Source organism: Protomyctophum parallelum (assembly GCF_964188405.1).
Source record: "Protomyctophum parallelum genome assembly, chromosome: 11".
Classification (NCBI taxonomy): domain Eukaryota; kingdom Metazoa; phylum Chordata; class Actinopteri; order Myctophiformes; family Myctophidae; genus Protomyctophum; species Protomyctophum parallelum.
The window spans coordinates 22269993-22286419 of NC_139707.1; the positions used below are offsets into that span (position 1 = coordinate 22269993).

The following is a 16427-nucleotide window of genomic DNA, read 5'->3' on the forward strand; positions in this document are numbered from 1 at the left end:
TAAGCATGATAAAAAGTACAGTTCACATTAAAATTATCAAGTGTTCATGTATAACTAATAAAGTGTACAAATGTAACCAAATGGACCCTTTGGTTATATCTGTACACTCTCAGAGTTACAATAACACACAGTGCATGGATGTTGATATTTTAATAGACAACATTTTGCATGGTGGATCACCGATATCACACCCCCGCAGTCAGACGAGTCCTCCTCGAGGCTTGAAATGAATAGGAGAAAATCTCCAATCACACACAGTGGCTACTGGCCATTAGAAATCAAAAGTTTAGTATGTCTAATTAAAATGTAAACAGTGTAATGAGGACATCAGTGATTTAGGCAAATGTCTCTCTCCGCCAGCCACTAGGGGTATGATAATTACTGAAGCAAATCCATGAATGCACATGAATCTCCTACAAGTCCAGATTAAAAGCCTTAGCGCTAAACCTAGTTTAGTACACCTGGGGATTGTCTATTCTAGCCAATCCCCAGTAGGCACTGAGCTGCCTCCTCTCCTTATGAGTGCAGAGACAGCCCGTGTGAAGGAGATGAAACAAAGCCTCTGCTTCAGTGTGTAGAAAATGACAAGAACAAGGGGCTTTAAGGCAAAAAAGCCATGCTCTGTGTAAATTATATGCATGGCATGTATGGCTTGAATTAACCACCCTTGTTACATGACTTGTGAAAGTGCTTCAGTTTTAATCGGTCATTTAGCTAGCAAAATGGCCCATAAGCGCCGTAAAGCACATAATGCATTGGGGCCGGGGGGTATAAAACAATAATAGCATTAGGCCTACTGATACAGTATATTTATGTGAATATAAGAATATATTCTTGTAAAAAAAAAAAGACTGAGAAACAAGTAGAGAGACAAACACACACACGCAGGTGCATGCATACACACAAACCCACAGGCACAAAAGCTGTACTTATATGCACACACACACACAGACACACACGCATGCACACGCACGCACACGCACACGCACGCACACACACACACACACACACACACACACACACACACACACACACACACACACACACACACACACACACACACACACACACACACACACACACACACACACACACACACAATATAGTGTTAGATGCTAGAACCATGCTAGTCTTTCTAGCAAATGAACACACACATGAGGCAGAATATCAAGAAGTACAGGCCAAATCAACCACTAAACCTGTTTGGTGGATGGTTTCATGCAGCATTAAACTGATACTTAATATAGTCTACTAAATGAAACAGTGAGTAGCCCATTTTGTCCAAATTAGAGAGAAAACATAACAGCCCTGCAGGCACGAGATAGATGAAGGGTACAGCCAATGGTGAATGGTGAACACATAGAAAATGTCTATGCCATATGCTGTCACTCACACACACACACACACACACACACACACACACACACACACACACACACACACACACACACACACACACACACACACACAGCAGACAGTCGCTGTGTCTAAATGAGACAGTACAGGGAGGGGAGGGGAGAGAAAGGGGGCGGATGTCAAGGATTTGCGGTCCTTCATCTTTGCAGTAGAGCAAACACGTCCCTCAGTACAGCAACAGACAGCTGCCTCCACTTTCTAACGCAACCCAACTTAGATCACTGGGAGAATTGTCAGCGTGGAGAGAAACACACAAAGATAACATAGCAAGCTGCCATGAGGGGGACGAAAGGGATGTGGATGGGGGGGGAGGGAGAGAGAGAGGGGGGGGAGAGAGGTAGGGACAGAGATATGGGGGGTACTCTGGAATCCTCTAGAAAGCGATGGGATTTTTTCCCCCCTGTCCTATTTGCATGAGTCTTATACTCCCATGGGGGCTCCATTGCTTTTCAGATGAAAAACAGAAAAGACAACACTTAACATTGTTTGCTTAAAGATGAAACCCCAGTACTGATTTCAATAGTGTACTACAGTAGACAAGAGGCTGCGTGGGATTTGTTGCAGTCACTGACAAATGGATCCGTCGGTACAGATGAACATTTCATCAATTTACAAAAGCCCTGCAGACTTCCCAGGGGGTGTTTACATGGAGGCAACGCAAGTTAGTCGGGAGCCGACTTTAATTGTCACCATTAGCGTACGTATAAAAACTGCCAGTCTTATTCATATACGGTCTCCCTCAGGTAATGGCTCTAGTCACGTAGTCAGCTGCTATCCATTTTAGCCCTCTTTCTTACAATACTGCTCACTTTAGCTCACAGAGAGGAACTGCATTTAAACTGAGCATTAGCTTAAAAAGTAAATAAATCAAAATAAAAAGACTAGAGCCCAATACAAAGAATACGTTTAGAATCATGTCCTTCAACATTTTGGATTTTGCATCCTTGAATGACCATGTGACTTCCCAATTCCTGTCCACATTTATTTTGTAGTACATACAGTACCGTTGGTCCTGCATGTAAAGAATCCTTTACTATATGAACCATTTTCCAAAAAGCAAAATTAATTGATATTGTGTAGGAGAATGTCCATGGAGAGAATAGACACAACCTACTGAAATAGCTTTTTGCCCCAGAAAAAATACAACATAATCGTTTATAGAGTAATAAATGACCTTATGGGAGTGTATACAAATCTTCAAAAGTATTTTTAGCATCTGCATCAATTACAAACTATGAAGTATAAAATGACTGCATAACTTTGGTTGTATAGGATCAGGTGTATGGAATTGTGCACTTATCAACTGCAGAGTATTACGCTGACTCTTAAAGAGTCAACATGCATGACATTTTGATAAAGAGGATGTTGAAGGGGGGCAGTGTCTGTCATCAATTTCAACGCAGGGATCCATGTCAGCGAACAGCTTAGATTCCTATCATACGTGCTGCTCTATCAGAAATAAACAGAGCTGTCAACTCCTTTACATGCACACAGGAGTCTGGGGTTAAGTGAGGACCTCCTAACACCCAGTGCTGCGACTACACTCACAGGATTTCATCTCAGCTACCTTTCCTCGGACACTCCAAATCTAGTGTCTAAAATGTAACAATGGATGAGATGTGTTGTGACAAATGCAGCAGCAGCCAGCAACACAATTGTTTGTTTTTGTTGTTTTTTTGTCACGCAGTTGCCGTATAATGTAGACCAGGATAACACAGCCTATTGCAATTACACTGTTTATCCCAACCTTAGGCTTCTTCTGGAAATAATGAGGTAAGAAATGTGGCGCTGTGAGAATATGTTCTAACTAATGTGCAAGAGTAACTGTTCAAAATCTCTTTGGTGATTTATGCAGCCAAAAGTAAAAGCATCTGGAAATGTCACAGAATATTTCAGGATTCATGTATGGATGTGTTAATGCTTTGTTTCTTTATACAATAATTGATGCATTATTTTGGCATTCTAAATACACCCTGTACTCTTTCAGAGATATTGTTTTTTGCAGCTACGAAGCACCACATATGCATGTTGTGTGTGTGGGGGGGCAGCAGATATAATACATATGATCTGAACAACATAGGCCTAGTTAATGCCCACTTTCACGAAAACACATTACGGCCAAACACTCCAACATAATGAAAATGGTAGCGATGTACACCTTTTCCTACTGAGTGATGGATGCTCAATGCTGTAATTTCTGAAGAGGAATGAAAACATACTTCAGCTCGCTGTTGATTATGTTAATTTCCTCTCATGGCAAAACATGCAAATGAAATGTGTGGACACAATCAAGTAAACTGTTGCTTCGAGGAGCAAAAGGTTCAATAAGGACAAAGTCTTTGCAAAAGAGAGATAGTGCAATACTTGTCCTTCACCTCTCCTCACTTTTTTATCAATAAAGGGAGATTTGTACTTAGTTGTTGCACGCCGGTGTTGCAGATCTACAATCTCACAATACACCACCACACTGTGACACGCAGTGCGCTTGAAGATCTACTATTTTCGGTAAGTAAATATAAATCAGGGGTAACAGTGATGCTAGGTTTATTTACTGACTGACTTCTCAAATAATATCATAATGGAAGTTAACAAATAAATAAGAGAAATATGAAGCAAATCTGATTCTGTAAGTGTAATTATCGTACAATGATCCTCGTGACGTAAATAACTTAACCAAAATGAGGGGAATCATCATGATTCATGACACACTTTGGAAAAATAGAATTGAAGTAAACACCATTACGTGAGCAAATTCAAAAGTTTTGTTGTTGTTGTAAGATCCAATAACCGGCAACATAAAACATTACATGCCTTTCACTGTTTGTATAGATTAAGATACACTATGTAATAGCTGCATTACTGAGGGTCACACTGTCATCATACATTAATTCACCAGTTGCCACTTCGACATATTATAGTGATAACACTGGTATAGGTCGTTATTACAATGTAATTATGGCTCTTTGAATGTATATGTAAATTATAGTACTTAAATGAACCAAAATTAGGAATTAAAAACAAAATGCAACAATTCTAAGACGCACTATAGCCATACCATTTTAATTATAATATCTTTAAGTTATAACAAGACAGAATGCTTGGTTTCGTACATTGCAGCATAATCGTTAGAGCCACACATTAAGGCTCATTTTACATTTGGAATTACAATATTTTTGAATGTATTCACATAAGTGTTCTTTTAAGCATGCTAAAAGATGCAAATAGAAACCAACAGTTGAACTGTACACAGAATAATGAAATCCAGCAAATGGGTCACTAAATAAATGAAAACAGACCCTTTAACCTACACAAACCATGCTACCACCACAATTAGGATAATCAGCATTTTGAACATGATTGTGAGATTGCATAAATCACTTGGATAGGAATTTAAAAATACACCACCCACATTAAATGTATAAGCATTCTGTAGTCAAGCTATGGTAATTAAATTCTTAAAGCTTCGACTAAAACTTTTGCAGATGAACCGCATGCATACAGAAACTATATATATGCACCATTAATAAAATATATAGTAATATAATAGTAATAATCACAAAATAGACATACCATAAATACCGGTGCTAGTGATCATGTCTTCAAGCCTAAAAACAAGAGAGGAAAACAGCAGAATCGGAATTTTCACGAGGAGGAATTCCAAAGGTTGCTTCTCATTTCAGGCACTTTTCCCCTGCTATCGAATTTCACAGCTTTAAAACGTATAGGTTCTTATTCGTCGGGTATGCATTTGCACCTTATGCAATATAAAATCCAATTAAGCAAAAGCGCAAAACCATGCAGACAACTCCTACTCCGAGCATGCTTATAGATATAGAAACGTAAAGCCACGAGCAGCACGACTCAGCCTGTCACTTCGCCTGAGTTGAAACTGGAGAATAGGAAGCATGTGAGCGAGCTGACATAAAACACACACATTCTCTTGCAGCCCATTAGAGGAAGAGAGGCTAAAGCAGCATGATGCCCCCTTTACTTTTGAAATAGATTACATGCCAGCAGTTGTCCCACTAAGAGCGCGATGACAACCCATCTATTAACCTGCCGCCTGCGGCTATATCTATCGCGGCAAGTTGTATTCGGACTGACATGCATAAACTTCCCATTGCAACAAAGTTACTTGCAGAGACAGATCGTAACCCTATTTAACATGTTCATCAAATCGTCGCTAGCAAAACATCAAGTGCAAAGTGCGCCTATTTCCGATCAAACTTCGCTGTCTTTATAGCGAAATAAAATATGTATTTGTGTCTCAGCAAATTATCTTTGCAAATTATGTTTAATGATTACCTAGACACTGCAGTTCTGTGATGCGCGAGGTCGGTTCAGCCAGGGAGCGTATCCATAAGCGGCTGTTCTTGCGGCTTCGAATCTTTTTAATTGTTAATATCTCTGCGCTCTAAATATACATTGCAAGACGTACCTGTGTATGTGACAGGGCAGCTTCAGGGTTTATAGTAACATCGATCCAGTGAGTATGCTGATGAATGGCTTGCGAGGGTTAAGCGCGGCTGCTCGCGATTTGAAACCATTCCAAGTTAGTGAGGGGAAGACTGACCACAGCCTGCTCTGCCATGTTGGAATTCCAAACCCTGGACAGCTGCTCTGCTGACTGAAGGCAACATGCTGCGCACTGCGCATGTACTGTGGTGGAGGAGCCAAATTCAAAGCCAATTAACTTAAAATCCGCCCTCTCAACCACTTTCAACCGGGCATCCTTATTTTGCGCGCATATGTCATTAAAATACATTTTCTCCCAAAATGTTTAAAATACCAACTCTACAAGGTCACAAATTAGTGCGTTCTTGTTCTTGTATAAGTGTGTGTGTGTGTGTGTGTGTGTGTGTGTGTGTGTGTGTGTGTGTGTGTGTGTGTGTGTGTGTGTGTGTTTCAGCACACAATACAGTCTCGTAGGACATTTTAGCATATCTATATTACCTTTTTTTCTTCTTTTTAAATTTAGTTTGTCTACCACCTTGGATATATCTAGATTTTCTTTTCATCCTGCATGCATTTTTCAATGTATAGCCGCAGACATAATACCGTGGGGCTGTGCTTCATCACCTCTATTATTCTCATAGCCTTGAAGTCAGGAAGTGATGTCTACTCCATGGGGTATTGCTACATTGGACCCAGTTTAGACACACGAGGACTGGCACCAGAAGTTGTTCCACAATGTCATCTCATCCATTCCCAAGGCCCTCCTAGTGATGTATCGATTCAGCCTTCAGTATAGTGCTCAGTCCCAAGACTGCACCCATGCCAATTTGATCAGCATGAGCTCCTCAGGTAAATGGAGTAGCCCAGAACTTAATTTATACTCCATCGTACATTACACCGGTGTCACTTGCCAAATAGAACATGATCTACATAAACAATTTAGGCATTTAGCAGACGCTCTTACAGTAAACAAGAACATCCATCCATCCAGCCATCCATCTTTAACCGTTTATCCGTAGTCGGGTCGCATGGGCAACAGCTCCACCATAGAGCTCCAGATTTCCCTTCCCAGAGCAACAAACTTCCTCCTGGGGGATCCCGAGGCGTTCCAAGGCCAGTGAGTCGATGTAATCCCTCCATCTCATCATCGGTCTGCCAGGGGGTCTCCTCGCAGTGGGACGTGCCTCGAGGACCACCTAAGCTGGCTCCTTCGTGACTGAACTTCCCACCCTATCTTTAAGGGAGATGCCGGACACTCGTCGAAGAAAACTAATTTTGGCCGCTTGTATTCGTGACCTTATTCTTTCGGTCATGACCCACACTTCATGACCATACTGTAGGTGAGAGTAGGAACGAACATTGCACGGTATGCAGAGAGCTTTGCGTTTTGGCTCAGCTCTCTTTTCGTCACAACAGTGCGGTACAGCGACTGCAATACCACCCCTGCTGCTCTGATTGATGAGTAAGCAAGAGCAACACATGGTAATACATCAAATACATAAATAGTCATCAAGAATCATAAGTAAGCTAAGAACCTAACATCCGTCTAACAGTGGAATATATACAATGAAACTATGCGTACGTCTACATAAAATGCTGTCTAAATTACATAAGTTGAGCCTTTGTATATGCCTGTAAGGTCGTCGAAGCTAGGGAAAGTGCTACGGCAACTGCTACGGGCTAAGATGGAGTCTGAAGAGGCAGGTTTTCAGACTACGGCAGAAGATTGGGAGTGATAACAACCCATCATGATGCAACGCACTGTCATTGCTATTGTCATTTGTCACTGCTGCTAGCATTCATGTTGTAACTATTGGGGACGGCGGATCTATTCATTTGTTTGCACTACAGAACGTCTGACAAGTGTAATGTACAGTCATTTCATATAAAAGTGGTTCACCCTCCGGTCCACCCCATTCTATCTGTCAAAGTGTCCCTGAACAAGAAACGTACTGCCCCATGGGTTGAATGGGTTCTGTATTAATTGCCCTCACTGCTACTAATAGTTAGGATAAGTAAAGGACACATACAGTATTGTCAAATGTACAATGACGAAAAACACCCCAAAGAGGTGGGGACTACATTATAATAATCTTTGTTATTATTCATGATCGTTTATGAATTAAAAGCATTTTGAGACCAGTTTTGCCATACAGAGACAGTGAATGACATTGTGTACAGAAACAACAGCCAATGATGTACAATATATGGACTTGATAGCCCAGGTATTGTAAATATACAAGGATCTAATACAAGGTGAGTTCAAGAACTCACTCTCAGCGCCCCAGATCAAGCAACGTTGTTTGGTGAACGACTTCTACCTAGTGTCACTCTAATCTTGTTCGCTGGCTATAGGTCATATATATGTACACACATCACTTTTGACACGGTTATGAAATATACCAAAATATATAAAACAATGTTATTATCTATTCTATATTGGAGAAGTTGTACCCAACACATGGCAAGAAACCCAAAGCCACAACAGCTACGTCGCTATTGCAACACCCACAACACCATCTTACACACTACACCCACAAACACTCACACGGCAGTGACGTCACACACTTACCTTCGCAGTGTTCGGGACCTATCTCCTCCTATCGCGCCGAACGCCAAAACTCGACACCACCCGCCAAACACTGGCACTGGCACTGCCACCAAAAATGCCTCCCTTCCACACTCACGACGCCAATGCATTTGTTTACTACAAACATTATCGCCCGAAGCTAGAGATGCAACGATACTGATTTTTCAATTCCGATCCGATCCGATATATTAATTTTGAAATTTCCCGATATCCGATATTTGCCGATCCGATATTTGCTGTAGGCTACATAGCAAAACAAAAAAATACAAAAAAATTCAAAGAGGGGATGTTTATGGTTAAGTGTTTAACCTGTAAAAATAAGAATATGAACTGTATGTAACCTGTAAACCTTAAGGGAATGGCAACCTGTTAATTAATAATATGGATTATTATTATGTGCAAAGGTACATTTTACCCCTAAACTGATGCCTGCATGTAACCTGTTAATTCATTCTATGGTTTATTAATAATAATAATAATAATAGTAATTATTATTATTGCTATATACACGTGGTACGTTTTTACCCCTAAAGCGATGCCGGGAATCAGCTGTGCTATCATGTGACAAAAGCCTTGAGCCTTACCGACAGAACTCGGGGAGAAAGAAAGACCTCAGGACGTTTGTTATGGCGCTAGCTGGTGTGGTGTTGCTACTTTAGTTTGCAAACTCTGTCTTTGTCTTAAGAATTGCACTACACTTACAATCTGAATCAGTGTTTGAGCTTCTGACAACAATGTCATGGTTTGATAACTGAGCCAATTATATAAAGACGGATTTTACCGCGACGACGACATGCGCTTATTCTTCATCCTCATCATCATCATCGTCACAGCAGCATTTTTTTTCAATGGCAATAATAAAGTTACAAAGATTGAATCACATAGCGCTAAACAGTACGTATGTGCAGTAAATATATAGCAGAAGAATGGATTACAAGAGCAATCTCATCACAACAATGTCAGAACGCAGCTATAGATGATAGGCTCCACCACACAACTGAACTGCGCATGCACTTGACTGATCAGTGCGACGACGGGTAAACTATACTTTTAATACTGTTAAGTCTGTAAGTGATTCCATTCTCTTGCATATTGCACCTTAGTGGGGATTTTTTCTATAGTCTCTGTTTTCAGTCTGTACATACTGGAGGTTGGATTCGCTCACTGCACTGTCTGTGCAGGACGGACTGTAAACATTAAACACGTGTCCCCCTCCTGTATCGGAGCGTGTATCGGTGGCATCAAATCCGATCTCCGATACATTAATTAAGCTGGATCGGAGGTCGATACCGATATAATATCGGATCGGTTGCATCTCTACCCGAAGCACCCACACCCCCGGAACACTGTTGCCCTTTCACCACGCTAAATTCGCCAGGTCTATGCAAGTGAGCACAAATTACATGTGAGAAAATGCATTCACAAGCCCACAAATGCCATTCAAATGGCATTCAACACACACTACGACTCGCTTACAATTCACAAACCTGGCAACTACTACCCCGTCTTTTAAGCCACTCCCCTGTGCTGCTCTGATAGTCTCCCTGACAGTCCTGTCCGCAGGAGAATAAAACAAGGAGAAGAATCTTCGCCTCACGATTTTGCTTATTCCTTCTAAATCACTGTATATAAAATATCGCTTACTCAGCGAATCTCTTAGTTACGTCAACATTGTTCTTCCACAGAACTTGGTTTGTTCCAAACTATTACAATTACACCGTTCGAATTCGCCATTTCGCCTGCCAAGTACTTTTCATTGCGCACACGCACACACACACACACACACACAAGAATAGCCGTGCAGCTATACACGGCGCCAGCGAGACAGGACGTTATAATCTTCAGTTTCATTAAATAACTGTCTTTCTCCGCACGCGCACGTGCGCACACAACATTATTCAACTGAAATGCGTAACGCCAATATTGGCCTAATATAGGTAATATGCTACCAATATGTGGGTAGCCTACAGCCAGGGATTTACCCACGGAATGAATATATATATATAATCATCTATACCAGGGCTGCCCACACTTTCTTTACTTCAGAGCTACTTTCAAAATGACCAGCAAAATAAAACTATCATCCCATTGGTTTTTATTTTTGGTATTTGACTTTGCTACTGATGATTGTACGCAACAACAAGTATTGCATTGTGTGTTTGAGCTGACAGGCCCTTTTTGATGTCAATCAATCAAGTCATCTCAAGCGGCAGATGCAAAAATCGTTTTTTATATTAAAATTATATTTATTTTTAGGGCCATGTCATGTGGTCTACCTGCAAAGCCTTTGTGATCTATACTGGTAGATCCTGATCTACCTTTTGGGCACCGCTTAACGTCAGATCAGCCGTTTTGTTGGTCAGCGCCAAAAATGCTCCCCGACAGCATAATCGGAGCAAATACCGGGCAGTGTGTATGAGCCATAAAGTGTTGACTACACTACACTAATAAGGACACATAATAATAACTAATAACCCATCCGTTACTACATGTGGAGTCAACAATGCAGACAAAAAAAAACTTTAAAATACAACTGTCAAACCTACAATAAGCGTTCTTCCAGCAGAGAGCTGTAGAGAAAGTAAAAGATGAGTGTTTTTATTTTAAATTTGTTGCTTTCTTTCGTTTAAGCGATTTTTTTTAAATATTTTTGACAGGTGTGCGGGGGCATTCCATCAAGTGCAGGCTAAATATGTTTTATTTCTTTTTTTACAAAATGTTACGGCAATTCATTTTTATTATTTACTATAGTCCTACTAGACCTCAGGAAATTACATGTCCACAAATGATCACGGAATCTATTGAATGTGAAGGTGGCAAACTGACATATTGAGCCTACGACACAGACACACAGTATGGCATCCCCTAGTATCCCCCTTCACATTCTGTAGATTCTGTGATCTTTTGGGGCCACATGTAATTTCCTGGGGTCTAGTAGGACTATGGCAAATTATAATTAAGAAATCACCGTAAATATTTGTAAAAAAATATATACATTATTATTTAGACACTTGTTCGAATGCCCCTTGTCAAATTAAAATCGTTAAAACAAAAGAAAGCAGCAAATTAAAAAAATCATCTTTTACTTTATCAAATAACCTCCTAAATCATGGTTGAAAAAATAATAATCTTTAATACTTTTCATCAGTTAAATATTAATTAAACCCACATACAGACTTAGCAACTTTCAACCTGGACGGCCATATTATGGTTATTATCTAATCTATCTATCTATCTATCTATGCATGCATGCACCAAGTCTCTGTCTGTCTGTATCTGTATGTAAGTGTGTAATCCACGTAACTCGGGAACCGTTAGCCCCACAGACTTCAAATTCGACACACGCTTTCCACACCACCACAGGGAGTGCAATGCCTGGTGTCGAGTTGGGCGGAACCATGGTTGTCCAGAACCGCCCCAAAAAGGCATCTGCCGGAGCTCTGCACAGGGCCCCTGCCCAGGGTCCATATGGAGCTGGCCTGTTCTGACATCATTCTGACGTCTGCATAGACTCCATATTTGGGCATGTCTGACAAATAACTCCATATATGGGCATGAAAGGGACACAGACATAATATCTGGGTGGGGCATGCATTTCCAACTTGCATCGTTCCAAGTAGGCCAGTGACCAACGGGCACCACTCTCGTAGATATAGATGACATTATAGGCGAAAATTGACAAACTACTCCAAAATAATGAAAATCTTTTGCACTTGTAGATTGGCTACGTTTGTGTGACACTCGCATATGACAAAGTATAAAATAGGCCATTAATAATAACAACAACAACAATAAACACACAAAACAAAGAAATATGGAGATAGGTTTCTGCCTGACGACAGGAAGCTGGTTACTTATACTTATAGGGTACTGCAGGTGCTCATCAGAGCTGGAATTTCTTGGCCGTATAGTGTGATAATGGGCAGTTCATTCTCAGCCAGGCCAGGCCAATAGTGTGTGTCCCCATGCTTATAGGATATTATAGCAGCCTGGTGGAAATGTCTCTGTGTGCGTTGGAGGTCATGGTGAAAACAACCGCAGTGCATTTCCAGGTGTAGCCGCGTCCACTGTCTCCTCCCTCATATGGGCATGTTCTGTCTGTGCCTTTGTCCTTGTGTCAGCAGGCAGGACATTCTAAATTATTTTGCTCAGCTGCCTCCATGAACTCTTGCTACAGCACGTCAATACACACATCATCCAGACACCCGCACATACAGCAACAGGGATCACAGTTCATGTCTATCGCACTCTTGAAACCTCCTTGAGATAGATCAGACCATCAAAAAAAATAAAAAAAAATAAAAAAATGCTTCAACCGTATATATGTCAGTCGCTTGCAAGCGTTTCACATCATACCACAGCACAGGGACAAAAAACACCACTTTTCTTCTTAAATATTTTAAAAGACATAACCCTGCTATATTTTTATGTCGTTGCCTTGCTTTTCTTTTATTCTCCATTGTTCTGTAAAGCACTTTGAGCTGCATTTCATGTCATGAAAGGTGCTATACAAATAAAGTTTTATTATTATTATATCAAAGGGAAATGCCACTGAATTTCCATTTCATAAATGTCCTACCACAAAATATTCTGGAAATGTTCTATTGTCTGCCATTGCTCGAGTTGTCAAAACTGCTAATCTGCAATCTGTGGTCACATTGAGGTACCAGTGTTGGATGTACAAATCTCGACAGAACAAATTAGCATCCATATGAATTTCTAACATAACATTATCATAATGTTAAATAAATTTCACCTAGGTGTGACGTTTCAGAAAAACAATTAATCAACCCACTAAAGTCAGGTCAAGGGTGCAGATTCTTGATCAGCACTCCATCTCTGCATGCATAGGACAGAGCTGGTCATGTTGGCAAAATGTGTTTAATTGATCAGTAACAATAACATGTGAATTCCCCTTTAAATTACATATTTGATCGTGTCTTGTTTCGAACCACAATAATAATAATATGATTTAGTCAATCTCACAACTCACACAGTATTGTATAGTTTATTGTGTGCCACTAGTGTACATAATCAAAATCAGAGCACTTCTAAGTATAATGAGGTTATACTTCCAAGGCTATTGGACCTATAATGAGCAATACTTCTCTGATACAATGAGAATGGAGTGTCTCTAGGATTTTGCTGAGATCTGTCCCCCCACAGTGTAATTGTTCATTTCCCCAGGAACGAGGCTAGGAGTTTACGGAGCCACGTGACTGGCTGTTTTTTAACCTTCTGCCTACAGACTCTTATGTCATCTGTGATCGCTTCAACAGTGTTGCTGGGGGTTTATTATTTCTGCCATGAAACACTAACGTTGGAAAAACCAGCTGCATCGTGCTTTCTCTCATAGGGACACACTGTGTCATCTCATATGTTTCAGACAAATAAAGTGATTGTTTTATTCCTCTGATCATTGCTTTGCAGGATTATTGACTTGTCTTCTTCAGTGATTGTTGTTTAACATTGTGTAATAATAAAAGGCATCAATCAGTCTTTATAGACTCAACAAATATATAATGTTATATATAATAATAAACCTACTTGCGTAGGTTTATTGTTGTTTTTGCGTTATATCAACGCACAACTAAAAATTTACTAAAATCGAACTTGAGGCTTTTTTAAATTTGAGGTGTAAGGTCAACTTTGGACTGAAACACTATTGTTTTATATACCCATGAGATGGTAAATGACATGACATTTTCACCAATGACTGGAAGTTGTGTGCGAATGTGACCCCAAACTTTACATTTTGGTCTACACTCTAGTCTACATAGTATAATAAAAAAGTGTCACAAATACAATTATATTTTCTATATATGGCATGCACCTAGACAGATTTTCATCTTTCTAAACCATACTGTCACTGATTGCTACAAAACGTCCATAATATCATTATTGGACTAAGCTTCTCAAAACTAACATAACGCTTGTTAATATGAGCCTAGAAATATACCAAAGTCAACAACCATTAGGACAATTGTCGCAAAACCTGCAGGATGTCTACCTAGATCAATTATAAACCCGAAACATGCAGTACCCTGAACGTTCAAAATCTACCACTAGTGGGCACTGCAAATGCAATAAAGGGACACAATTGAGACTATGAATAAAATTCACACCTGTGTGAAGTGAGCAGTGCAACTGTACCATGTGGGGGTCCGAGGGGGGTCCCGGCAACATCGAGACCCCCAGGAACGCGCCCAGGGAGCGGGCCCGGTTCCGGCGAGCCGCCCCGTGTCCGAAACGGTCAAGAAATGTAGCTTTCCGTGCTCGGACACATACGTACTTACGTAACGTACACATACAGGTACATACAGACACACATAGCTCTCAAAAATGTTCAGTTTGTTCTGGCATTTCAAAACTCACAGGATATGCTTCATAACACTGTTGAGCTGTGTGTGTAACATTACTTTGAATTTGCTTAAATAGCGGTAACAGAGACTGTGCATTACATTCACCCATTCACACACGCATTCATACACCGATGGTGGCGGAAACCATGCAAGGCACAAACCAGCACATCAGGGGCAATTAGGGGTTCAGTGTCTTGCTCAAGGACACTTCGACACTAACTCTGGGGGAGCCCGGGTTCGAACTGGCAACCTTGCGGTTACCATCCATCCACCGCCGCCGCGGTGACATCAGTTCCAAAGTCATGCATGGGCCAGGCACATATCACATCACCAAACTATGTGGATGTTTAATTAAAGAAACAATATTTGGAATATGAACAGTAGGGAGTGATTGAGAGATCAAATTGTCAATGCTGAAAAAAGTCGTGGCCTGGCACAGATTTGGCTGTAAATGAGTGTTTGCCCGATACAACTTTATTAATACACATTTCAATAACTATCCAAGGTTGCTACCCCTTGCAGCTTTCAGCTTCTAATAGTGTGATTTGGCTAGAACCCCCCAAATCACTGCTTTATACCTATATTGTTACAATTATATTTGTGATCAGCATTAATTCACCAGTTCTCTTTAAATAGAAACAATTCTGTGCATCGATTACAGTATTTGACACACTACATATAGGCTAATAATGTACACACTGAGTAGATTATACACTGTATAGAAGGTGTTTGGAAGCCTTTTGTTTATCAAATGTATAAGTCTATTCCCTCCAGTAAAATCCAATGACTACACAAGACTACACAGGTATTATAGGAAAAAGGTGGAGAAAAAGGGAAAAATTAAAGGGCTGGTTCTTCACATTATGTGAAGATGTGTAGCCAATTCCCTTTATGGAGTCCGGCTAACATCCTAATAGGGACAAGCTTGAAGTGAATAGAGCCCACAGAGGATAAGCTACTAAATCTTGCAATAAAAGCAATGTGATTTACAGTAAATTCCACAAGGCTGACAGGCAGCACCACAGCTAAGGGCATAAACAGTCCTTTCGATGCAGCGCCTCCACTCGGCTCTAGATCTGTACAATCGCAGTACAATCGCACAGGCATGCTGCTCACCAGCAATGACTTTGATAAATAACCAGGAAGTCCCACTGTTGGCTTAAAACTAGAAGTTGTTCAGTTGCAATTCTGCATTTGTCCCTCTTTAATGTGTATGGAAGTGGCTTTAGCAGTAATCTGTCAGTGATTGATTAGGTGTAGCCAAATCCGCTCTCCGCTCTCCCTCACTGACTCAGTGTTCAGCCACAGCTGTGTATTTACAGCAAGATGGCTGTATTAGGGGAAGAGTATGCCTTATTTACCTGCAACACAAACATAGTTACTTCCACTTGGGCGATTGCACATGCCGGGTGACTGCCAGCAGAACAAGCAACAAGAAGTGACATGTTCTTGTTGGTACTAAATTCATGCACCACTGAATAAACAAACAGGCTTATAAACCAATGGCTCGGTTGTTTAGGAAGAAATCACATCTTCATCTGCCCTCCCCTAACGGCGACAGTGAATCTACCAGCCCTCAAACTAGACGTGAAATTAATCTGGCA

General features: G+C 40.6%; 1 protein-coding gene across 1 annotated transcript in view; it reads right to left on the bottom strand.

Annotated features, from left to right (window-relative positions):
* fign (fidgetin) overlaps window positions 1–5989 on the bottom strand; it is a 37176-nt gene extending 31187 nt beyond the window's left edge. The window contains exons 1-2 of the mRNA XM_083776282.1: window positions 5855–5989; window positions 4987–5021 (exon numbers count right to left, since the gene is read on the bottom strand). Of these exons, the coding sequence (XP_083632408.1) occupies window positions 4987–5011 (25 nt within the window). The 5' untranslated portion in view covers window positions 5012–5021; window positions 5855–5989. The remainder of the gene's footprint in view (window positions 1–4986; window positions 5022–5854) is intronic.
* Window positions 5990–16427: the final 10438 nt, after the last annotated feature.